The sequence below is a fragment of the Podarcis vaucheri genome, assembly GCF_965113315.1.
Source record: "Podarcis vaucheri genome assembly, chromosome: 1".
Taxonomy (NCBI): Eukaryota; Metazoa; Chordata; class Lepidosauria; order Squamata; family Lacertidae; genus Podarcis; species Podarcis vaucheri.
In genome coordinates, this window is record NC_138759.1 from 31,458,539 (window position 1) to 31,480,837 (window position 22,299).

General features: G+C 43.4%; 1 protein-coding gene across 3 annotated transcripts; it reads left to right on the forward strand.

The window, feature by feature from the left end:
- Nucleotides 1-15: 15 nt before the first annotated feature.
- Nucleotides 16-15,981, forward strand: ANGEL1 (angel homolog 1). 3 transcript variants are annotated; one of them, XM_082233030.1, is made up of 10 exons: nt 16-134; nt 5,682-6,275; nt 7,455-7,681; nt 8,179-8,248; nt 9,270-9,703; nt 10,840-10,966; nt 11,348-11,458; nt 12,872-12,941; nt 13,787-13,950; nt 14,631-15,981. In XM_082233030.1, the coding sequence occupies exons 1-10, from the start codon at nt 119-121 to the stop codon at nt 14,789-14,791; spliced, it is 1,974 nt and encodes a 657-aa protein (XP_082089156.1). In that variant the 5' UTR covers nt 16-118; the 3' UTR covers nt 14,792-15,981. The 3 variants fall into 3 exon arrangements, with proteins under 3 accessions (XP_082089156.1, XP_082089158.1, XP_082089157.1); XM_082233032.1 differs by lacking the exon at nt 16-134 and adding an exon at nt 3,147-3,590; XM_082233031.1 differs by lacking the exon at nt 16-134 and adding an exon at nt 4,068-4,336.
- Nucleotides 15,982-22,299: the final 6,318 nt, after the last annotated feature.

Sequence of the window (22,299 nt, forward strand, 5' to 3'; positions counted from 1 at the left end):
AATTTCATCTCAAGTATTCCATGACCTCATCTAGACATTGTGACTCAAGATATATAGTATCTACTATGGTCACATAGCTCAGACTTGCATCGGGTCTTCTTTGCTGAGCTGGATCAAAATGGATCAGAATTCAGGTGAGAGATTTTGTTTCAGAAAGTGATGCTGTTGATTGCTTAAGGTAAGGTTACCAGATTTTTTTCAATGGATCTGGGGACACTTTTCAACTTCAATGGATTTTGTATGGGGAATGATGTGTAAATCCGGGGACTGTCCCCGGGAAATGGGGACGTCTGGTAACCTTAGCTTAAGGAGCAGCTAAACCTGTCAAGGTTCTAAGAAATAATGTATGGTTCTGGGTACTAATGCTGCTACTTTTCATAACCCAAGTTCAGCTCCCTCTCTTTAAATTTGGTGATTTTTTTTACAACAGTCAACCTTGGGCGGCCGATTAAGATCAACATATGGATTTGGCACCCTAAAGCCTATTAAATTAGCCAGATCACAACAATTCATGACACAGGTCAGAATTGTGAGAATTCTTCCCAATCACAACATTTAGACATGTACCATCTGTATGATACTCCTATCTGACTCCTTCATAAATAGCAGACATCTAAAAGCGAGGTGTAAATTTTTAACCATAATTTTTATTAATATTAGCTTTAAAATATTGCGCAATACAGTGGTACCTCTGGTTACGTACTTAATTCGTTCCGGAGGTCCGTTCTTAACCTGAAACTGTTCTTAACCTGAAGCACCACTTTAGCTAATGGGGCCTCCTGCTGCTGCTGCCATGCGATTTCTGTTCTCATCCTGAAGCAAAGTTCTTAACCCGAGGTATTAATTCTGGGTTAGCGGAGTCCGTAACCTGAAGCGTATGTAACCTGAAGCGTCTGTAACCCGAGGTGCCACTGTATAGGCATGAACGCTGGTAAGGTAGTGCTGAGCAAGAGTCTTCATAATAATAGCGTTTCTTAATGGACAGCAAAAATGGTAAAATCTGTTGCCATCCAAAAGTCGCATACAATACAGAGGGAAAACAAGATGAATGTGGTAGTGACATCTTTCCCGCCACAAAGTTGTTGAAAAGATGGTTCATTGGGATAATTATTATTGATTTATTTGATTTCTTACCTGCCCTTCACCATAAGGTCCTTGGACAGGTTACAGCAATTAATAAATACAATTATTAGGGTGGCTCATAAAAATTATATATTGAATGTCAATGGACAAGGTAAAGAAAACTGATGTTTAGACATGCTTAAATTTGTATAGGATTGGGCCATTAACACCCACTCTTGCTTTCTATTTTGGGTGCCTGTCAAGTCTCTGTTTTCTTGCTGCAAGTTGTGAGCTGCTTACAATTCTAATTAGCAAGCAGAGACTGTTTTCTTGTGACAGCTGCACTAGTCATAACTGTTAGACAAGAAGAAAGGCTTCTAATTATCACCTAATGTGACCTCTGATTTATTCCATGAGCATGTAAATAAATCCAAGACTGAAGCTGGTGATAGAGTTATTTTGGGAGTGATCTTGCAGACAAGCAAGGGGTAAATTTAGTAAAACCAACCCACATGGTTCAAGTAAATGACCCAGGCCTTACATGACAGGAAAAGGCAAAAAAGATAATGAAAAAAATAGAGGAATTAATCAGAGCAGCTGGCAGTACTATTATTATTTTTAGGACCTTCTTAAATTAGGTAATTTAAAATAATGGAGTTAAAATCTGATAAACTGTTTTCATTTTCAAAGAAGCTCTAAGCCTTTGGATTGTGGGGGGGAAATGGAAGCTGACTTTTTAAGTATGAGACACCAGAAGGAAACTCCTTCCCTTCCAAATTATTTTACTTTCTTAAAAACACTAATAAACAAGTATCAGGTTTCTTTAATTTCGGGGAGATGTGATGGCCTCCTGAATGCTTCACAAACCACACAGTCCAGTTTTGGATTCATCAATAATAATTATTAACCTTGATTCTGTGCTGCTAATGCTATTATTAAAATCCTCATAAAGCACATAACCAATTGCACAGGAAAAGGTGAGAAGTCTACCACAAGGATATGCTGAAGTGAGGTTTGTGTGTGTGTGTGATATTCTAGGAGATACCTAAGGTGTGCACCTGACAGACTGCTATGCTGATCTGCACAACCACGAAGCAGTGAGATGTGCGCTGAGCGCAGGGCACCTGAATTGCCTCCCAACGCAATTCCGTTGCTTCATTGCAGTACCCACCTCTCCCCGCTTAGAAAATTTGGGAAGCCCCAACGATTTATTTTTTTACATCTGTATTGTGCCTTTCCTCTTAAGAAGCCACAGGTAGCCGACATTTGATCATAAGAGTACTAAGGAACGGATCCCAAGGGTCATCTAGTCCAACCCCCTGCAATGCAGACATCTCAGCTAAAGCATCCATGACAAATGGCCATCCAACCTCTGCTTAAAAACCTCCAAAGAAGGAGAGTCCACAACCTGCTGAGGGAGATGGTTCCACTGTTGAATAGACTCCCCTTCCCCTTTCATCATCACAATAACCCTCTGGGGCATGGGCACAGCCGGGGGGGGGCAGCTGGCCCCCATAAATCAATCAAAATTAATGCAAATCAGAGGTTCTGTCCCAACAAAAAATCCTGGCTTCGCCCATGCTCTGAGGTAAAGTTAGGCCTGCAAGAGAGAGCGACCCACTGAAAGTCACCTATTATTATTATTATTATTATTAATTGAATTTATATACCGCCCTATACCTGGGGAATCTCAGGGTGGTTCCCATAATAAAATTGAGATATAAAACCACAAAATACAGAAAAAAACAAAAAACAACCCAATACCCCCCTCCCCGAAGAAAAGCCTTTTAAAAGGGCATAGAATGTAAATCAGATCAACCAAAGGCCTGGTTATTGGCTGTCTTATTTAGACAAGCTGCCCAGATGTTTAGAAAGCGTGCACGATTTTAAATTTGGCTTCAGTCTATCCTACAGTAGTGTGTTCTTATCTATCCGCATGCTCTTAAATGACGGCTGCAAACTTTTCAGGGATAATTTTATTGTTTTGTCTTTATTTTAGATTTGAGTGTGCCCCCTCCCAGCTACTAAAACCAAGCGGGTGTATACATTTTATGAACTAAGATAAATAAATGAACATGGGCTGGGGGGGGGGGGGCTTCCAGAGTTCCCCACAGAAGCGCCTGCTTGGGATATTCCACATTTAGCCGCAGGCACCGGGGAGATCCAGCAGCGGGATCTGTACAGGTGCTCGGTCCCCCCTCACAGCCTCCGTCAAGCGGGCGGCGGAGACGGCGCCGCGTCCTCCCGAAGCCTCTCGCGCCAGTCCTTGAGCACCAGCCCCGCTTGCTCGGGGAAGCTCCTCCGGGCCCGCCAGCCTTCCCAACGCAAGGAGGGCCTTCGGGCCGCCGCGACGCCCAACGGCTCATCCTGCCCGCGCGCCGCTCCCAATCAGCCCGCTCGAGCCTCGCTGAGGCGGAGTCGGCCTCGCGCGTGGCCCACAGCTGGGAGGGGAGGCGCGGGCGGCATGATCGGGACCGTGCTCTGTTACGTGCTGCTGCCCGTGGCGCGGCTCCTGCGGGCTTTCCGAGGTAAACCCCCCCCTCCCCGCGCCGCCGCCCCTCCTTTTTTCCCGGCCTCCTCCTGTTTCCCTGCCTCAGAAAGAAGAGGCGGCTTCGGCGGCTCCTCACACGACGCGAGGGCTTCTGTCAGCCGAGGCCCAAGGCTGACAGGAATCCCCGCTGCCCCTCCGCGCTTCTCCACCAGGCCTGGCCGGACGACGCTCAGTTGGCGGCCTGGAAGCCTTCCCTTCTCCCCGCCTCAGGGACCCCTTTTTGCGAAGTCCGACCCCCCCCCCTCGAAGGACGTGGTGGTGGTGGTTGTTGTTAACAGTTCTGCCCTTACATTCACGAGGACAACATTATCTGTCGCCGGTGCTTTATTTCAGTATAATAAAATGCTTAACATCAGTGGGGGGGGGGCTGTGTTATTTTAAAACCAGATGGCCACTTTCCCATATGGGCAACCGAGGGGCGGCGGCGGAGGGGGGGGTGAGCAGGACAGACGTGCCAGTTGTGGGCGGGACCCGATGCAGAAGTGGGCGGGGCAATGAATGCAAATAGTGCTTTTGTACCGTCGGCTGGTTTCTTCTACCCATGCTGTTTCTCTATCCCGCCGTGAACGGAACGAAAACGCACGCACGCTCAAAGAGGGTGTGTTTTAAGGTGTGCGTGGCTGCATGCGCACGCGTCCGGGGGGGGGGAATAACCCAAAAGGCCAGACGAAGAAGACTGTGAATCCCCCACTCCCGCCCCGCGTATCCCTACCAAATGTTGCTGTACGTAAGATGCAGTAATTATGGTTTGGCTGGATGATGGCAGTGGGGAAAGAGATTAAGGAGGCAGGTGGTTTGGAGCGAAGTGTGAGCGGGAGCGTAGGAAGAGTAGGCAAACGCGTGTATTTGTGGTAATCATAATAAATGAAACATATAGGTCTTTTGAACTGTTCAAAACACTTCAGATTTGTGTTGTAATCCTTTTAAGTTAGGTCGCTGTTACACTTAGCGTGAGTGAGTGAGAATGTATAGTTTCAGTTTTCTAAGTAGCCTAGCACTACCTTGTCTCCTTGTATGACTCTTTCTAATAACCAGAGTGTTAGGAGCTAGATATGTGCCCAATTTTCATTTTCTATGTGGCTTTGGAAGTACCTTTTTGAGGTATGCTTTTAATACATTCTCTCCCCCTCCCCCTTTTGAAGAAGGGGGGTACAGATGTCCCATTTCAGAATTTTCTAACAATTCAATGCTTTGAACTGTAAATGTATCAATTTTCAGGGCTCCAGCACATTGGAAAGTACTCTTAAGGGTTTGTCTTTCTCTGTGACCCCTGGCCCTAGTTTCTTGCATAATAAAGTTATCATCCTGCATCACACTCTACCCATCATGATGACAAATATTTTGCTACCATGTAATATCAGGTGACTAAAAGACAAATGTGAGGGAACAAGGATTAGCATGCTAACCCAGAGAAGAGGAGTCATCTAATAGCCACACTAGATCCTATGCAGGAGATCTGTCTGGTTTGTTTGATTGGGATCATGACTTTGGGGGAGATTTTTAAACCTCTTCCCCTGCCCTGTTTTCTTGCTCCCTTCCAGTCTGAAACTACTGTTTCCTAAATACATATACCAGCCAGATAACATAGCTAAAACCTTTACGTTCTGTACTACTACACTCTGTTCCAGTTCATGAGGTAATTCAGTATCACTTGTTTAACTTTTCTATCTGTTTTAACAATGCCTCCTGATCTGGTAAGAATATTTTGGAAATGAATGTCTGTTAATGGTTACTTCTATTTGCACTCAAATCAATAATAGAAAATCATTGAGATTTTGAGATCAGCCAAAGTGATCAAGGAAGTCTTGATATTGCTAAACCCAAATGTTCAAAATCATGAACCTGCAACAATGTAGGACTGCTTTAGACAGTGGCATGGACTACTTTCCTGCCCACCTTCTCAGGATTGGTAAAAGCAGGTGTGCCCTACTGTGCCAACCTTTTGCTGATGTTTCTGAATTGTCCTCGTATCATAAACTGTTGAGTTCTAATAATTTTGTGGCACCTAATTTTGCTACCCTTTGGAAACGTGTTTAAATCAGCATCTGCTCTTGGCTTATTTTGGCAGATGCTTTCTTTACATGTCGAAAGAACATGCTTCTGGCGAAGAGCACGACCACCCATATAGACGGCCTATCTGCTCCCATCAGTGGGAAGCCTGTCTCAGAGGAGCAGCAAGCCCTGCTGCAGCAGTGGCTGGAGGAAGGTGCTGGTGAGGTCCATGCCAGTGAGAGTGCTTCAAAACCAGAGAAGGTGCCCACGATATCAGAGGCTGAGTGGCTGGAAGGCCCAGAGCTGCTGATGACAAGCTTAAGTGACCTGAAAGTATCACCACAATCTGGTGGCCAGGAGCAGCTGCCAAGTGAGGTCCAGATTGAGAGGTCTCCTGCACTACAGGAATTTGTAGAAGTGACAGGAAGTTTACCCGCAGAAGAAAGGGAGGCCTTAGGGGACAATGCTATATGGGCAGCAGTAAGGACACAGGCTGATCCTCAGATGGTTGAAGCTGCTCCTCTGTCTACAGAAGTGTGGATTGAAGACCCTGCAGTGTTAGCCTGGAGTCCTGCCCAGGAGACAGATGTGGGACCAACAGAGGGAGCAGTGTGGCCTTTTCAGAATGCTGGTCAGTTTCAGCCACTCCCATTAGAGATACCTTATCATGGTGAGTATAATGAATGTATTTTATCTTCTGATTTTGACTCTGCTTTCATAGAGCAAAACTTTCCAATATAATATGACTGTATGATCTTTGCCATGTGTGAGGCTGCAACAGAGCTGAAAAACACCAGTATTATCTTTCCACAGACTCCTTCAAAGTTTTGCCTTGGAAGCATAGTCCATTGCTAGACTCCTTTCATGTTTGGAGATGTTATTACTAGTTTAATGTAGTATGGCCAAAATTACAGCCCAAAAAGCATAGGCAGAAGGTTTTGTGAATAGTTGCCATCAGAATTGCCTGGCAAAGTAGTGAAAGGAGAGTTATTTGAAGTGTATTACTATCTGTGAAACAGGTGACGTTTCAGAGTACAGTTGCAAGGAAATGAATCTAGTGCTTGTTTGAAACTTGTGAGCATTGCAGAATCTTTCTTCCTCAATACATTTAAGTCTGGAAGACTAGCTATCTTAGTCTGCTGCTGTAAAAATTCATCTTGTGAAGTAGGCCTATAAAATACCACACTCTATTAATCTTGAAGATGCCACCATGCTAACTTTGTTGCTTTTAAATACATTTATCCATTGGTCGCCTATCCATCTCTGCCAGTGGAGTACTTTTACAATCTGAATAATCTTTCTGAACGATTATATCATAGTTCAAATTCTTCAAGCAATTGGTGAATGATTAATCCTTCATTTCCCACATAGCAGAGGTAACTTAGGGCCAAACTGTAAAGATAGTAAATGTGTCTTTGCATTTAACAAGTACCTTTTAAAGTAAGTAGTAGCTTCTAAAAGATTGTAATTATGAGGATCACAACTAGAGAGGATTTAACTCTTTCATCCCCTGCTTTGGTCCTGGTGAAAATCACTTCTAATTGCATTGTGGGGGAGGCAGATTGGTGCTATTTGCAGTTTTTAAAACCATGCATGTGAAACGTAAGGGTGCATTTAACATCACATCTAATTTGGTCCATAGGGTCAAACTATATGTGATGCTGGAGATCTGTGATCAGGATCTCCCACTGTATTTTTAAATTAAAAGCACCTGTTTGAACTTTTGGAATAGATTGGGGTTCTGGAAGGGGGTTTAAGCCTTTTCCCTCATGCAGTTTCCTCTGCCTATTCCCTCATCCCCCACTCCCATATTTCTAACATTTGTCTTCCTTTCTTTGTCATTATGCAGAAATTCTGTGGAGAGACTGGGAAGATCTTTCTGCTCAGGCTTGCATCCCAGAGTTGAGCTCAGAGGCTGGGTCTTTATTTGAATTCAGAGTCATGTCGTATAACATTCTGGCCCAGGACCTCATAGAACAGAGCCCTCATCTTTATATGCATTGCCATCCAGACATTATGAACTGGAGCTATCGCTTTACAAATCTCTTACAGGAGATCCAGCACTGGGATCCTGAAGTGAGTGTAACATTTGCATTAGGCACTATATTAGTTAGAGAGGAGAGGGAAATCCTAAGTATATTGCTCTTAGCTAGTGTCTGATAATATGGCCCCCAGAGTCCTCACTTGCAGCAACTGGAATTTGGGTGCTTCTCGCACATAGCTCACGTGACTGTAAACCTGTCTTTTAGTTTGGATTGTCTGTAGATTCCTATCAAGGGTCACTGAGAACTTTCTGGCTTTAGGTAGCACTATTCAGTGGCTGTGAATCTGTAAGCACTTTCACTTTCAGTCTCCCACTCCTTGAACTCTTTGCGCCTCCTCTCCTTATTTTAAGTAATTTTTTGAATATGTAATTGCTTGTAGTCCCAAAGGATGCTGTATTTTCCCACTCTGTCGTAGGGGAAATAGGTATAGGGAAGATATTCAGTCAGAACTAGTTATAGTGAGGGAACTTAATCTGTTGCGCTGCCTTGGGAGAGCTGCTGCTAAGTATGTTCTCTGTTGCTTTCCAGATTCTTTGTCTCCAAGAAGTTCAGGAGAATCACTATTGGGAACAGCTGGAACCAACACTTACGATGATGGGTATAAGTAGTTTTTGCAATGGAGACTAGCTCAAGAATACTCCTATGGATTCCCCCAAGCACTGCTTTTTCTACACAGTTTTTGTGGCCACAATTTTTCTGGGATGATTTGCTTTACCCCCTGAATTTGATAGAAGGAATGGTTGTGGGGAAGTTGGAGCTTCTCTGCTATCTTTAATGTCACACAAGGATATCATCATTTAGTAAGAGGCTTGGTCTGTCTCTCCCATGATTTTTGGAGTGGAGTTTTAGCCTAATGCTGGGGATTAAAGTCAACATTCCTTTTAAAATAAAAAATGAGAAGCAGCCATGGGAGGCTGCAGTTAGGAACAGGATGCAGGAGGAGCTGCTTCACTTCTCTCCCTCCTGCTGTCTTCTCACTCAAAATCCTGCTCCTACCTGCAAGCTGTTTTTCCTGTGAGTCAGGATATGGATCCCAGCAACCCTTCTCCCCACTAGTGGAAAAGCAAGTTGGGGAAACTGATTTTGTGCAGGGAAACATCCAGGCTCAAAAAGGATTAAGCAGTCTTTGACATTCCTTTGCTCAAACTTGGGAGCTCCTGTAGCATCTTTTCAGTTTAACAAGGGAAAAATTGTATCAGGAGACAGTTGTATGCATTTCTTCTATAACCTCTAGTTGAGCTTTGTGAATAAAATCATGCCAGGTTTAGAACCGTCTGACTTTTAGGTTGGCCCTTTTTTGTACCAGAGTAGGGAACCTTCACCCCAAACATGGTTCCCTGCCTTCCTGAATCTGCTCCAACTCCTGCAACAGTTGGATGTGTTTGGCTTGGCATGGTTTCACAATAGGAACAGGAGGAACATTTGCTGGCTGGACACTGTAAAAACAGAAGTGTAAGATCTCGATATAATTTAATCTTGCCTACAGAGACTTGCAGCCTAATCCTATGCAGATTTACTTCTAGTTCAGTGAGGCTTATTCCCATGTATGTGTTAGAGTTGCAGCCTTAAGTTCTTGGTTGTTTAAATTGATCTGATGAAGCCTTTTGTTGTTTGGCTAGGCTTCGCCTGCATCTACAAGCGGAGGACAGGCAGGAAGACAGATGGTTGTGCAATCTGCTACAAGCAAAGCAAGTTTCAGTTGATAAGTGCTAGTCCTGTTGAATACTTTCGGCCTGGCTTGGACATCCTTAACAGGGACAATGTGGGTCTGGTATTACTGTTACAACCTTTACTCCCAGAGAGCTTGGGAGACAAATCAGTCAGCCCTTTGTGTGTGGCAAACACTCACGTCTTGTATAATCCCCGTCGGGGCGATATCAAACTGGCTCAGATGGCTCTGCTCCTAGCCGAGGTAGACAAGACTGCAAAAATGGCTGATGGCAATTACTGCCCTATTATCTTATGCGGGGACCTGAACTCTGTGCCTGACTCACCGCTGTACAACTTCATTCGGAATGGCCAGTTGTACTACCATGGAATGCCAGCCTGGAAGGTAAGCAGAGAAAGGGGATAGATGGCAACATCTCTTGACCCAGCTTAAAATGTATCGTGCCGTTCCTCTGTAGACTTAGCAGCTTCTGAGATTTTCTACCATGGTACCACCTTTTCTGTGGCTTTGGTCAGTTCACTAAGAGAAATTGAATGAGTTAATTTCTCTTGTGATAAAAAGGCCATTATTGTATTTGGGTCATAGATGCTACAGGAAGAAGTCCGTGCTAGAATCTATGTAAACTTGGGCTATCTGCATGACAACTTCCTGCATTGCTGCTTTAGTATATTAGCACAAAACATGAAGCTGGGGCGGTGGACAGATATTATGATACCTTCAATTTAGAACAGAGAGAAACTACTCCCCCTCAGTCTAGCTGCCCCCAATGTATTTTATTCATTTGAAAATAATAAACTTTGTGAAAAGCAGAAAGTCAAATGGGTGTATTATTCTATACTGAAAATGTGAAATCTGTTATGCAAATGGAACAAACTATGCTGGTTTTGCCGAATGGTCAGATGGGAGCAGAATAAACTGAAGCTACCAGCATGTGTGGGCTGCTAGATAAAGGTGTGCATTGGATGCACATTGAAAACTGTCATGCATATACCAGTTTTAAAATTACTGGATTCTAAACCTTTTTCTCTCCTTGAGACAACCACACATTTGCTGTTGTACCCTCATCTGCTATAGGCTAGCTTTCTAACATTCTTGATTATCCGGGAATAGTCTAGACTGAGTGCTTCCAGACAGAGGCATAGTATTATAAAAGCGTCCTTAGCAACAGGCTTCATTAACTTGCTGTATTATTTTTGGAAAGCGTAACTTCAGATTAAATCGGGGTGGTGGGAGATACATGCTGGCATTCTGATGACAGCAGCACTGTACGGGTGCTTCAAAAACTTGCATGCAACAGCACCTTTGATCCCATAATACACACCCTTCATTGGATTTTCTTTCTTTTGACTAAGTGACTAATTCCTTTGCTTGTAAATTCCTAGCCTAGTCACAAAACTGTAGATGTAGGTGCCAGTTTTTAAGCTTGTGTGTATGACTGCGCCTACTATAAATTTTGCTGTATTTGAGAAGATGGTGTGTTTCAAAACACTTTTGCGTGTGCTTGTGTTCTGCCCCTGTAGGTGTCTGGACAGGAAGACTTCTGTCAGAACCCACACCAGCGGAAACTGCTGACTCCCCTGTGGCCTAGCTCTCTGGGGATTACAGACAGCTGCCAGTATGTCAGTCTATGCCAAAGCAAGAAGTCAGGTGAGCTTCATGGTGGAAACGAGGACAAGTGTTGCAGAGACTTGTTCTCTGCCATTAATGTGCTGTCTGAAATTTGCTAGTTTTTTACACTCTAAAACCATCAGACTGGCTAAGAGCCTAACCACAGATAATGTTACTATCCTATAAGTAATGTTTATTCATAAAAGTGTGTATTCCCGTCATCCATAATTGTAGGTTAGCCCCCCCTCGCTTTAACCAGCATTTGAGTTTTGCAATTGCATTTTGATGGTTGTATGGGTGCAGTGTGGACTTGTACCTCCACTTCATGCAAATAACAGCACTAGGTTGTGTGAAAATAATCAAAATCAACTTAAATGCTTCATTTTATTTCCCTCCTTTGATCTGCCTTTCTCCCTGTAGACAGGCGCAAATACAGCCGTGACTTCCTGCTTCAGTTCCGTTATTGTGATGTTGCATGTGAGCGACCTGCAGATCTGATCCTGTTGGAAGGTGTGACGGATGCCACGCCAGGTATCCAAAATTTCCCACCGCTTCATTCTGCAACTATGATACACCTGGTTGGAACAGATCTTTTAATACTGAATGGTTTGGACTCACTAGCAGGGTTTGAGTAAACACTTAGAATTAAGAAAACCAGTATAAAGGTCAAGATGCAATAATGGGGAAATAACAAAGGGTAAGATTTACTGTGAAAATATGGTACAAAAATTATAAGATTATAACAATATTTAATTAGAAGATTATAAAATTATAAAATTAAAGTAGGAAAAAACAGGCAGGAGAAGTAAATAATTAATGAACCAGAAGAGGAAGTTGGGGAGGTAGAGATTTATACATTCTTTTTGTGATAATACTGATTGTGTTGAATATAAAATTGTAAAACTTATTACAAATTATTTTTTAATAATAATAATAATACTGAATGGTTTGAGGCACTGCTGAACATGGGCGTAGCCAGGATTTTTGTCAGGGGGCAGGCCTTTTATAAGGGGTCAGAACCTCAGTTTGCTATGTATTTTTATTGAATTTTATATTGAATTTTATTGATTGGGCGGGGGCAGCTGCCCCCCTTGGCTATGCCCATGCTGCTGAAGGTGTTCGTTGGTGGGCTGAAGCATCGCTGCATGCTTCTCTTGGTTCCCTGTGGCTCTTTTGAGGACTTTGTAGCAAACCTTGCATTCCGAAAAGAGTGTCAAATTTGATTACGTTTTCCCCAATCTTTGAAATCTGCCTCATGCAATCTTCTGATTAAAAGATATTTGTGGATTATTCTCATCCTCTCCAGAGGACACCCTCTTGCGGTTTGGTAATGGTAGTCCATTATGTGCCAACAGCAAGTTAAGTCCAAGGATCACAAAACATAAGCATTGAGGCTTGCATTTTTCAAATAGCAATCAGCCTTCCATGCCATGTGGCAAATTTATTTTGATCCTGTTGGAAATTTATTTATTTTGAAATTTAGGACTGTTACAAAGGCAGCTTGTGTATGTCATGCAGGTTTGCTGTTTTACGAAAAAGTCTACAATTACTCTTGGGCATTCCTAAAGTGGTTCTTTCAATCCTGGGCAAAATCTGTTACTTGAAAGAGCAGCACCTTTACTCATCACCTGAGCCCTGTCTTGGTTTTATCTTGTTCCTGTTTGCGTATGAACTGCTTAATCCAGTTCTGGAGGTGAGAAAGCAGGAGGGGCCCATTTCTAACTGTGGTAGATGTTCTCACCTCCCAATCTCTTTATGCACCAATATATTTCATTGAATGCTGAAACCTTTACCTGTTCCCCACTCTCTCCCATTTTGCCACTTGGTCTTGACAATGTAGATTGTTGAAGCAGCAGTTTGGATGGGGTTACTAATTGTGAGTTTAACCCCAAAATTGTACGTTCAGTGGTGTATCTGATCTGGATTTTCTTTGGTGCATTGCAGACCGTCCTGCACATTGGCCTAAGGAGCTCACTGTAGTGAACAACTCTGATCCAGATCTGTGTTACTCAAGGTAACTTGAAGGGGAAGGGTGTTGGGTCCCATGAATGAGACAGTTCCATAGCCAGGATTGTTATCTTGAGAGCATAGTGGAGTCACCTTTGGTTGAAGGGGATTGTATGCTCCTTGTCACAAAGCCTATGTTAGAGTCAAGGTTTTCTCCAAGGAAAGGGGGCTGTGTTTGCAAGAGCAAGTTAATCTTCATACTGCAGTTGCTCTCTGGGTCACAGGAGGGAGTTTTTCTTTTCATTTGTTACAATGAAATAAATTGAAACCAACCATGGGTGGGCCAAGTGAGAATCTCTCTTGAAACTCAAATTGAGGTACAGTGGTACCTCGGGTTAAGAACTTAATTCGTTCTAGAGGTCTGTTCTTAACCTGAACCTGTTCTTAACGTGAAGCACCACTTTAGCTAATGAGGCCTCCTGCTGCCACTGCGCTGCTGCTGCACAATTTCTGTTCTCATCCTGAAGCAAAGTTCTTAACCCAAGGGGATATTTCTGGGTTAGCAGAGTCTGTAACCTGAAGCATATGTAACCCGAGGTACCACTGTATAAGATTAGATATATGCCAGGATAGTGCAACAGTTATAAAGGCTACACTAGCTTGGTCCCACCTTAGCAAGATTTAGGGCTCTGAGCAGACTCCCCTTGAAAATAGTCATTTATCAAATTGAGTGTTGTAATCAAATTTAAGGGAGTTTCCCTAGGATCAGACAGTAATAGCAAAGCAAATGTCTGTGGAAGGCAGAGTTGAGGAGTTGAATAGTAGTACTTTTAAAGTGCTTTTCTTGCATTAATTGAGTTTCTTCTCCTCTTCCCCATGTTTTGGGGATGGGGAGCTGTTTCTCCTGTACAGGTATCCAGGCAGTATCCAGCATGGCCTCAACCTGACTTCTGCCTACAGCCACTTCCTGCCTGAGAGAGGTTGCCCTGAGATTACAACCATGCCAATGGGTGTCGGGGCCACAGTTGATTACATCTTCTATTCAGCAAAGCCTGTCCAGAGTGATAATGAAGAATGTGAGTGTTACAGAACTTAAATCTCCTGTATGGCTATACTTTGTGTATTTCATCAGAGCTTTTGTGATGGATGGACTGCCTGTCTGTCTCAGCCTCAGCCCTTCAGTGAGCCACTGAGGATGGCAGTTTATGTAGTCATAAAATGCATAGCTCCCCCTGTTTTTCATCTGGCTATTACTCTGCAGTGAGTTGCAGTGGTGATCATGTAAGTGCTTTGCTTCTTACGGCTGTTCCTTTAATTGTTATTGGAACAGACTATGGAAAGCTCCTGCCAGTGAGTGTAGACATTACTGAGGCAGACAATTGGTATAAGGCAGCTTCAAAATTGCCATTTTCCTGTTTTCCTGGTTCATATTTTATTGAATGTTGAAAGATTTGGGAATATGAGCTGAATACACATCTAGGATATTGCAGTCAGGGAGGGATGGTGGTAGAATTAGAAAACAAATTGGTTATGATTTTGAGAGGCTGTATAAGTGTGTCTGTGTTAGTGCATTATTTAGTTACTGAAAACAGTGTTTTGTGTGTGTGCCCATGACAGTTGCTAATATCAGTATTTTTACTTTTTGACACTTTCATTGCAGTCTGTCTGTGGTTGAGCTTATGCTTCCGCCACTCCACATGGGGAATGAGTGTGCATGCTCTGTGCTCCTCTTATTGCAACTGTGATTCATTTTCAGGTCGCAGGATGTACCAAGATGGAGCCCTAAAGCTGCTTGGCCACCTCTCCCTCCTCTCTGAAGACATCCTTTGGTCAGCAAATGGCTTGCCAAACCCTTTCTGTTCATCTGATCATCTTTGTCTGCTGGCCAGCTTTGGCCTACAGATCTCTGACTTCTGATCATGTGCCAGATCTCTAGGACTCTCGCAAGAGTTGGTCTGAATGGGAAAATCATGCCGTTGAAGTTTACATTAGCTATCTTAAAAAAAAAAAAAGCAAAAGCTATTTATCTTCCCCACCCTCACCCCTCCCCTTTTTGAGATGTCCTTGTTCGTTTCTCCCACACTTCTTTTTTCATGAGGAAATAACCTGAGTTCACCCAGAATACTACAGTGCTTCACTGCCAGTTTATGGCTGCTGCACCAGCTTTTTTTTCTCTTTTAACAAAGTGTATCCCGCCAACAAATTAGCAGATTTCTGTCAGCCTGGCAAGTATGCTTAGCCACCATTGCTTAGAAGTCAGCAGAGCATGTCTTTGTACAACACAAAGACCTTAGCAGGACTAGAGATGATTTGAGCCGGAGTCTAATCTGGGCTTCATTCTTTTTTCCTTTCATTACAAGCAGCAGTTGGCCCATACATTACTGCTTCTGTTGCACCTAGGCCAGAATGCTGCTGATGATTTTTGCAAGTGTGCAAAACAAAGGGCTTTTTTGAAGTGCTGGTACTGCTCATAACCTCCAAAGGTGGGTGCTTGTTGACTGAAATGTTGTTTCTCTTATCTGCTTGGAAGTAGCATCAAATCAACCCGTGTCAACTAACCGTACCCTGTGGAGGTCACCTTGCCAAAATTCAGCTCTCCTGCATGAACATTTGGAAGCCGCCTGCTCATACTGTAACAGACTTTTATCTCTGCTCTAAGAGCCCGCTTGGATTTTATGCTCAGGTTCTTGAGAAGGCTGTTTTCTCTCTCCCATCAACTTGTGATATTTTTGTTGCCTCTGGTGGCACTTCAGGGAAGAAAAAGACTGACTAAATGTGGCAAAAACCCAAATGAGCGCTGCTTTGTTCTTTGTTACAGCTTGTAAGCCACAGTACTGGGTACCTCAACTGGTCCTGGCAGTTGCTGCTCATTTTTTCCTTTACCACCAATGAATTGTGACAGGAGCATGCGGCTGCAGAGTTAAGGCCAGCCTCGAAATAACCCACATCTTTTCCTTGATACATGGAATCCACAGGATCAACTTCAGCTTTGTGTGGGCCATGGCACAAATTTTGTGGGGGGAGGGAACGCATTGGGAGTTGTCAGTATTTTTAATGTTTTCTTAAAATTTGAAAAAAATAAAATAAAATTTTATAATTTCAGAAAAGTTGTAAATTCAGTTGGTTGGAATGGCGTGGGTGAAACTGAGCAGGGTGCTTTGTGAGAGCACTTTGTGTGTAGCCCTCTGGCGAACACCGTGGGAACTGCTGCTGAAGATGCACCCTGCTGTGTGGTGCCTGCAAATCCTGAAATCCACTTTAATATTATGCACACTGACCCTCTCTGGAGTGATTACCTGAGTTTAACAGCTCTTAGAAGCTTTCTGTAGAATTTGGCCAATAGGGCTTTTCATTTTATAGAAATGCAACTTTCTAGCTCTTACAGATATGAAAGTAGGCTTGGAAGTATGTGAGCACTGGGCCATGCCTTGTTGAATGCTCAGTAATAATAATAGTAGTAGTAGTAATAATAATAATTTATTTATACCCCACCCATCTGGGCAACTTCCAACAAAATATTAAAAATACAATAAAACATTAAAAACTTCCCTAAACAGGGTTGCCTTCAGATGTCTTCTAAAAGTCAGATAGTTGTTTATTTCCTTGACATCTGATGGGCGGGTATTCCACAGGGTGGGCGCCACTACTGAGAAGGCTTGTGCCGCAGGTGTCAGAATGGAGTGTGGAAGGCCTAGTAAGACTTAAAGGGTGTCACTCCCCTGTTGCTCTCCTCCCTTTCACAATTTTCCAGAAGCAAAATTAAGCAAGTGCAAACAAAGTTGCTTAATGTATACAAGTTGCAGAGTTGGGGTTACATTTGGTTAAGGTTTTATTTGGGTGCAGGTTAAGTATACACATACAGCCCTAAATATGAGTATACTCACCTTAAAGGCAGAAGAGACTTGGTCTGCAATCCTGTGTCCGCTTACATGGAAGTAACTTCTAGTGAACTTTCTGGGATTTCTGTGAGAAGGGGCACAGGTTGCCTCCTTTTTTTACCCCAGCTGGAGAAAAGTTCTGCCTTCATTTATTTAATCGTCCTGCAAGGAAGTGGTGGTGGTCGTTTTTAGGAATGCATGGTGGAAAGGCTTCCTGAAGGGGAGGGTGGGTAAAGAATGTGGAAACTTCTTGGACATAGAAGTGACTATTTAATTGCAGTGCAAGGAGCCAGAAACTCACAGAGTGATGCTTATTAAGTTCCAAATGTGGGAATGTTAAGATGGCAAGTCTCCATGTTACGTGAGGCATATTGAGTGGCTGTCAAATGTATTATTTTGTTTCCTTTCCCTAATCCATAAAGACTCCATGTACCTCTTTGATTAGAATACGTGTCATTGCCAAAGCTTATTTGGCTGTTGGTATGCATGGGAGGGCAAGCAGCCACATCATCACACCAGAAAATTAGCAGCAGCAAAGAAAAGCCAAGTCTTAACTTTACTGGAAAGAACCCTACTTCATGGCAACTTTGGGAATTTACCAGGGCCTCTGGCATTACCTTGTACAGCTCCTCATAGCTTTACTCTTCTAGATTCTGGAATAATGAGTATTAACTGCACCCAGCAATGATGATTACAGACATAAAGAAAATTCATTTGACCAGGGAGTCCTCCTGGTTGCCAGCCTTCTGATTTAATACACCACCTGGCTATAGTATCCCTATCATGCTAATTATCCCAGAAGTACAAATTTTTTGGCAGTTGGGTAGAATGGGCAAATTGCCCACAGAAAGCAGAGCCTAGTTTACCTTTCATGATAAACACCTTGCAGCACCATTGAACAATGAACATAGGAAGAACCTACTGGATAAGGCCAATGGCCCATCTACTCCACCATCCTGTTCTCACAGTGGCCTGTGGGAAACTTGCAGACAGCTTTTGTGCACAAGAGTACACTCCTCTCCTGCAATTCCTAGGATACTGCCTCTGTTGGCATAGCCATCATGGATAGCCTTATCCTCCCATGATTTTGTCCATTCCTCTCTTAACATCATCCTGATAGGTGGCCATCACTACCTGCAAGGCCACACCCACAGCTTATATTTAAAGCACATAGCTTCCGCCACAGAGTCCTGGAATTTGTAAAGGGGACTGGGCGGTGTAGCTCCATAAGGCTTAAGCGAAAATTGCCAGGATTCTGCAGGGAAGCTATGTGCTTTAAATATGAGATGGGAGAGATTTATGCTGTTTTTATTCCCTTACACGGTGCAAACTGTGGAGAAAATAACTTTGGGAAGAAATACCAGAACGGAGAGGCAAGACCTAAGGAGGTTCTGTGTTATCTACTTAAGATCCAACAAATGGTGTTAGTTTTCCATACCGAGCGCACACAATAGTCACAGAAGAAAGCAAACCATCTGCTTCAGTTATGCGCTGTTATGACAACAGCTCTGAAAGCAAAACCTAGCTGCTAAAACCGGGTAAGTCATACTGATTGTGTCAAAGCAAACCCCCAAGGTGCCATGAACATCATCTTATTTCTGACACACCAGGCTCTGCTCATCTTACAGGGAGTCACAGTTGTCTGAAGCAGGTGGCCAACACACCATGTCAAGTTGGAAGAGTGGTTTGGTGAGATGCAGGACATCTGCTACTGACATCATGCTTCGTTTTAGGATTCCCCAAGGAGCCCAGCATAGATGACTTTCTGGCCTGTTAAAAGGGCAGGAACAGCAGTCAATTAACAAGGCACTAAATCACAAGTGCATTTCATACACCTTAGAGCAGGAAAGTTTATTATTTAGTATTAATTAATTACCTATACCGCCCTTCATCCAAGGATCACAGAGTAGTTTATAATATAAAAACTCAAAATTACCATTGTAACAAACAAACAATACCCCCTCCATAGTTTAAAAGGCCATTGATTAGAATTATCCAAAGGCCTGCGGAATATTAACTTTTTTTTGCCTGGTGCCTAAAGATATGTAATAAGGGCCTTCCTGGGGAGAGCATTCCACAAGCAGAAGACAAGTGTAGACACATAGGTTTGGGTCACAAGAGATATGCAGTGATTTGTTTACTGGCCATCCTTCAAAGGCAGTTGATTTTGATGGAGTGATGCCAGGAGTCCAAAGGTTAGGCAAAGGTTCCCCAGTGTAGAAATCAGAAATAGCAAACAAGCTTTCCTTCCACTATGCATCATATTCTGCAATAGGCAGCTTGGTGGTGCTTATTTGGGGGCACAGGCTCTGTTCATCAAGGGGAACAGCAGCTTCTCAGTCGTACAAACTGGTTCCAGACCTGCTCCAGGGTGCCTGCAACATGCAGAGGTTCTCCAACAGGTGCCTTGTGTTTCCTCCAGGTAGAGAGTTTGATGAGAACTGCTTTAAGTAAACCTGCTGTTCCCCTGAACTGAACAAAGTAGCCCCACAATTAATTGGTAGTTGTAACCCTGAGCTCATATCACTTGCTCTGATATAGGCTAATTGGCTTGCTTTGATGCTACCCTTATCTGTGAGCTTGGGGTGGTGGGCTCTCAGCCCAGAAAGGGGAACTATCTGTAAGACTTGGGCATTTGCCAACTATGACCTCATCTGGGCAGGTGGAGTGAAGGGAAGTCCTGGCCAGAGTGACGTATGCTGCTCTGTGTAGAATGGAGGCATGAATGTTTGCTTGGGTGTATGGGCAAGCCATCTCCTTGCTGTGATGTCCACCCAACATCTGTAAAGGCAGGGTGATCTGGCAGGCTCAACCGCTGTAAGTCAATACCATTCTTTTAATAAAGCACTAGAACTGGTCATTCTGGCATTTTTTGACATCCTTCTTTGGGACCAGTGGTTCAAAACACTCACACCCATGAGTTTGGTGACGACTGATGAGTTCTTTCCTAACCTTCTGTCACAGCCCACTTTGCTGTAATTATAAAGCTCAGCAGAGACAGCAAACAGCTTTTTCCTCTCAAGATCACTAAAACTGTTTCCCCCTTGTGCCTTTTTGTTGCAAATATACCCAGTTCTCACCTCTCCCACAGCTGAATTGCTGGTTGCAGCTTTCTTCAGAGTCTGTTCCAGCTTGCCAACTAAAGCATTCTCTCTGTTTACAGCCAGTCTTTTATTTTTAAGAAAACAAAAACAGGCAGAGACTGCTACATGGCTTTGCAAAAGAACACTTGTTCCAATTGTGTGTAATGTTTACTTTCTCATTAGTTGCAAGTTTCACGAACAATGCAACCCACCAAACTTAGACTGCTTCTTTATATGGGTCTACCTGCAGAGATCACTATCAGTTCACCTCAAGGACCACATGATGGATGCCAACCTCCTTTACATCTAATCTTGAAACTTGGCTCAACATCTCTCAGCCACCAAAGGTTCATTGGCCCCAGTAATGAATGTGATCCCTCCCCCCCCCCTTTTCATTATGCATTTCTTTTGCAGATAAACTTGGCAGCTAACAAGCTAGGAAAGAAAAAAACAAGGGATAGTTGGAGGACTTTGATGAGCGGACCCACTATTCTAAAGAGGAAGATGTTTCAGACATTTCAACACAGGCAATTGCTAATGGATTAATACAGGCTTTGTTTTCAGTAGAATTTCACTATTTATTACCTAAAATTAGGCTCGATGTGAACTACAAAAAGAACATCCATCTTTAAATATAAATATGATCCAGTCATATTTAAAATCTTTTTCTTCTTAATTGTAGAGACACAAAAGGAGACAGGCAACAAGCATGTTGGATGGTTCCTTAAACAATGCTCCAAAAGTGTTGTTATTTTTTAAATCTGTGAACATTTTCTAACATGATATGTTTGCATTTGGCTCATAAGTGTCTGTACACATTCTGTATTGTAGTAAGACATGTTAAATATTCCACATGTGAACTCCCACGCCCCCCCACACCCCAATTATGTTAACATACTGTAGATCTCACCTCCTCTTTGGGCCCTACAGCCCCACACCTTATTGCCTCTTCCTCCGTCCACAACTCACAAATAAAATACTGATCACAGACAACACTCCCTGGCCCTATAGCTAGAGACACCCACAGCACACCATCTTCTGAAATGTTTAATTACTTTGCAGCAGCTCACTAGTCAAGAGGAAGACCAGCTCAATCCTGCTACAGAAAGGCAGTTAAGTAAAAAGAGGTTTTTTTCTTTAAGTAAAAACCTGGAAAATATTGTCTGTTGGGGGGGTGGAAGAGTGGAAAAGATGATGGAAAATCCACAGCCAGAACAGTTCCTATGGAACAAGAGAACTAGGAAACATGATACTGTGGAGCAAGTGCTTTGCACTCTTGAAGCAGGGATGGGGAATTTGCAACCCTCCAGATGTTATTGGGCTGTAACTCCCATTATCCCTGGCCATTGACCATGCTGGCTAGGAATATAGGGAGTCAGAAGACCATCTGGAGGGCATCAGGTTTCCCTTCACTGCTTTAAGCTGCGTCCCTTACATAATACATGAGCCCTTTTGTGCACTGTCCCCTCTCTCAGCTACTGCCGAGTTCACACTGCTCTGAAAGCCAATTGAACCCAAGGAGGCCATCAGCTAATCAACAGGGATGAGTGACGAGCGAGTATCATTTGTCGCAGCAGCATCTCAGATTCACTTGCTGCCTGGGAGGGACACCTCAGCCCTGTTTGCAGAGCAGGCTCCTTTTAAGGTTGTGGCCATACTAGTCCTCCCCACATTTCAGTTTATCATCCTTTATCATCCCAGGGTATGTCTTCTGCATACACACTATCTGAAATGACCATTCCAGATGCAGAGATTCCCCCCTTTAAATTAAGTGCTGAAATTGTCCCGACTGCACCCACAGCCACCAGCCCACCTATCCATCCATGTTTTTTGAGAAAGGGACATGGATGGAGCACTGAGACGTGCTACCACAAGGTGGCTTAATTTTTTAAAAAGGATTTACAGGTGCACTGGCACAAATTTTCCGCTAAAAACATATGGCAGACAGAAGGGCAACACAGGGCTTCAGTCAAGGAGAGACATAGAAAACCCCACACTTTTCATTATCTAGAATATGATTGGCAGAGGTGGTGGGCACACGGACAGACCAGAAAAGAGGGCACAAACAGTGATAGATCCACAGGATGTGATGTGGCTGGTACCCCAGTTATATGTTACTATCTGGATTTTTAAAAAGGCTATGGGTATACCTTAAGAATAATCGGTGTGTGATCTTTAAATGACAACAACAAATCAACACCTTGATAAAGAGAACGAGCAAGGGTTGTGTTGCTAAAAGAGAGGGAGCGCAAAACATCCTTTTTTCTTTAAAAGGGAGAAATACTCATGGAGTCAAGTCATATGGATCTGCTCTTTGCATCCACATCACACTCCCACTTTGAAAGGCTATGATGCTCTGCCAATGCACTCGAGACACCAGAATAGCACCAGAAAGTAAAGAGATGGGAAACTGGTCTCCAACCAATCTCTTGAATGCATCACAGTGGCCGAGGGCCACGATTAG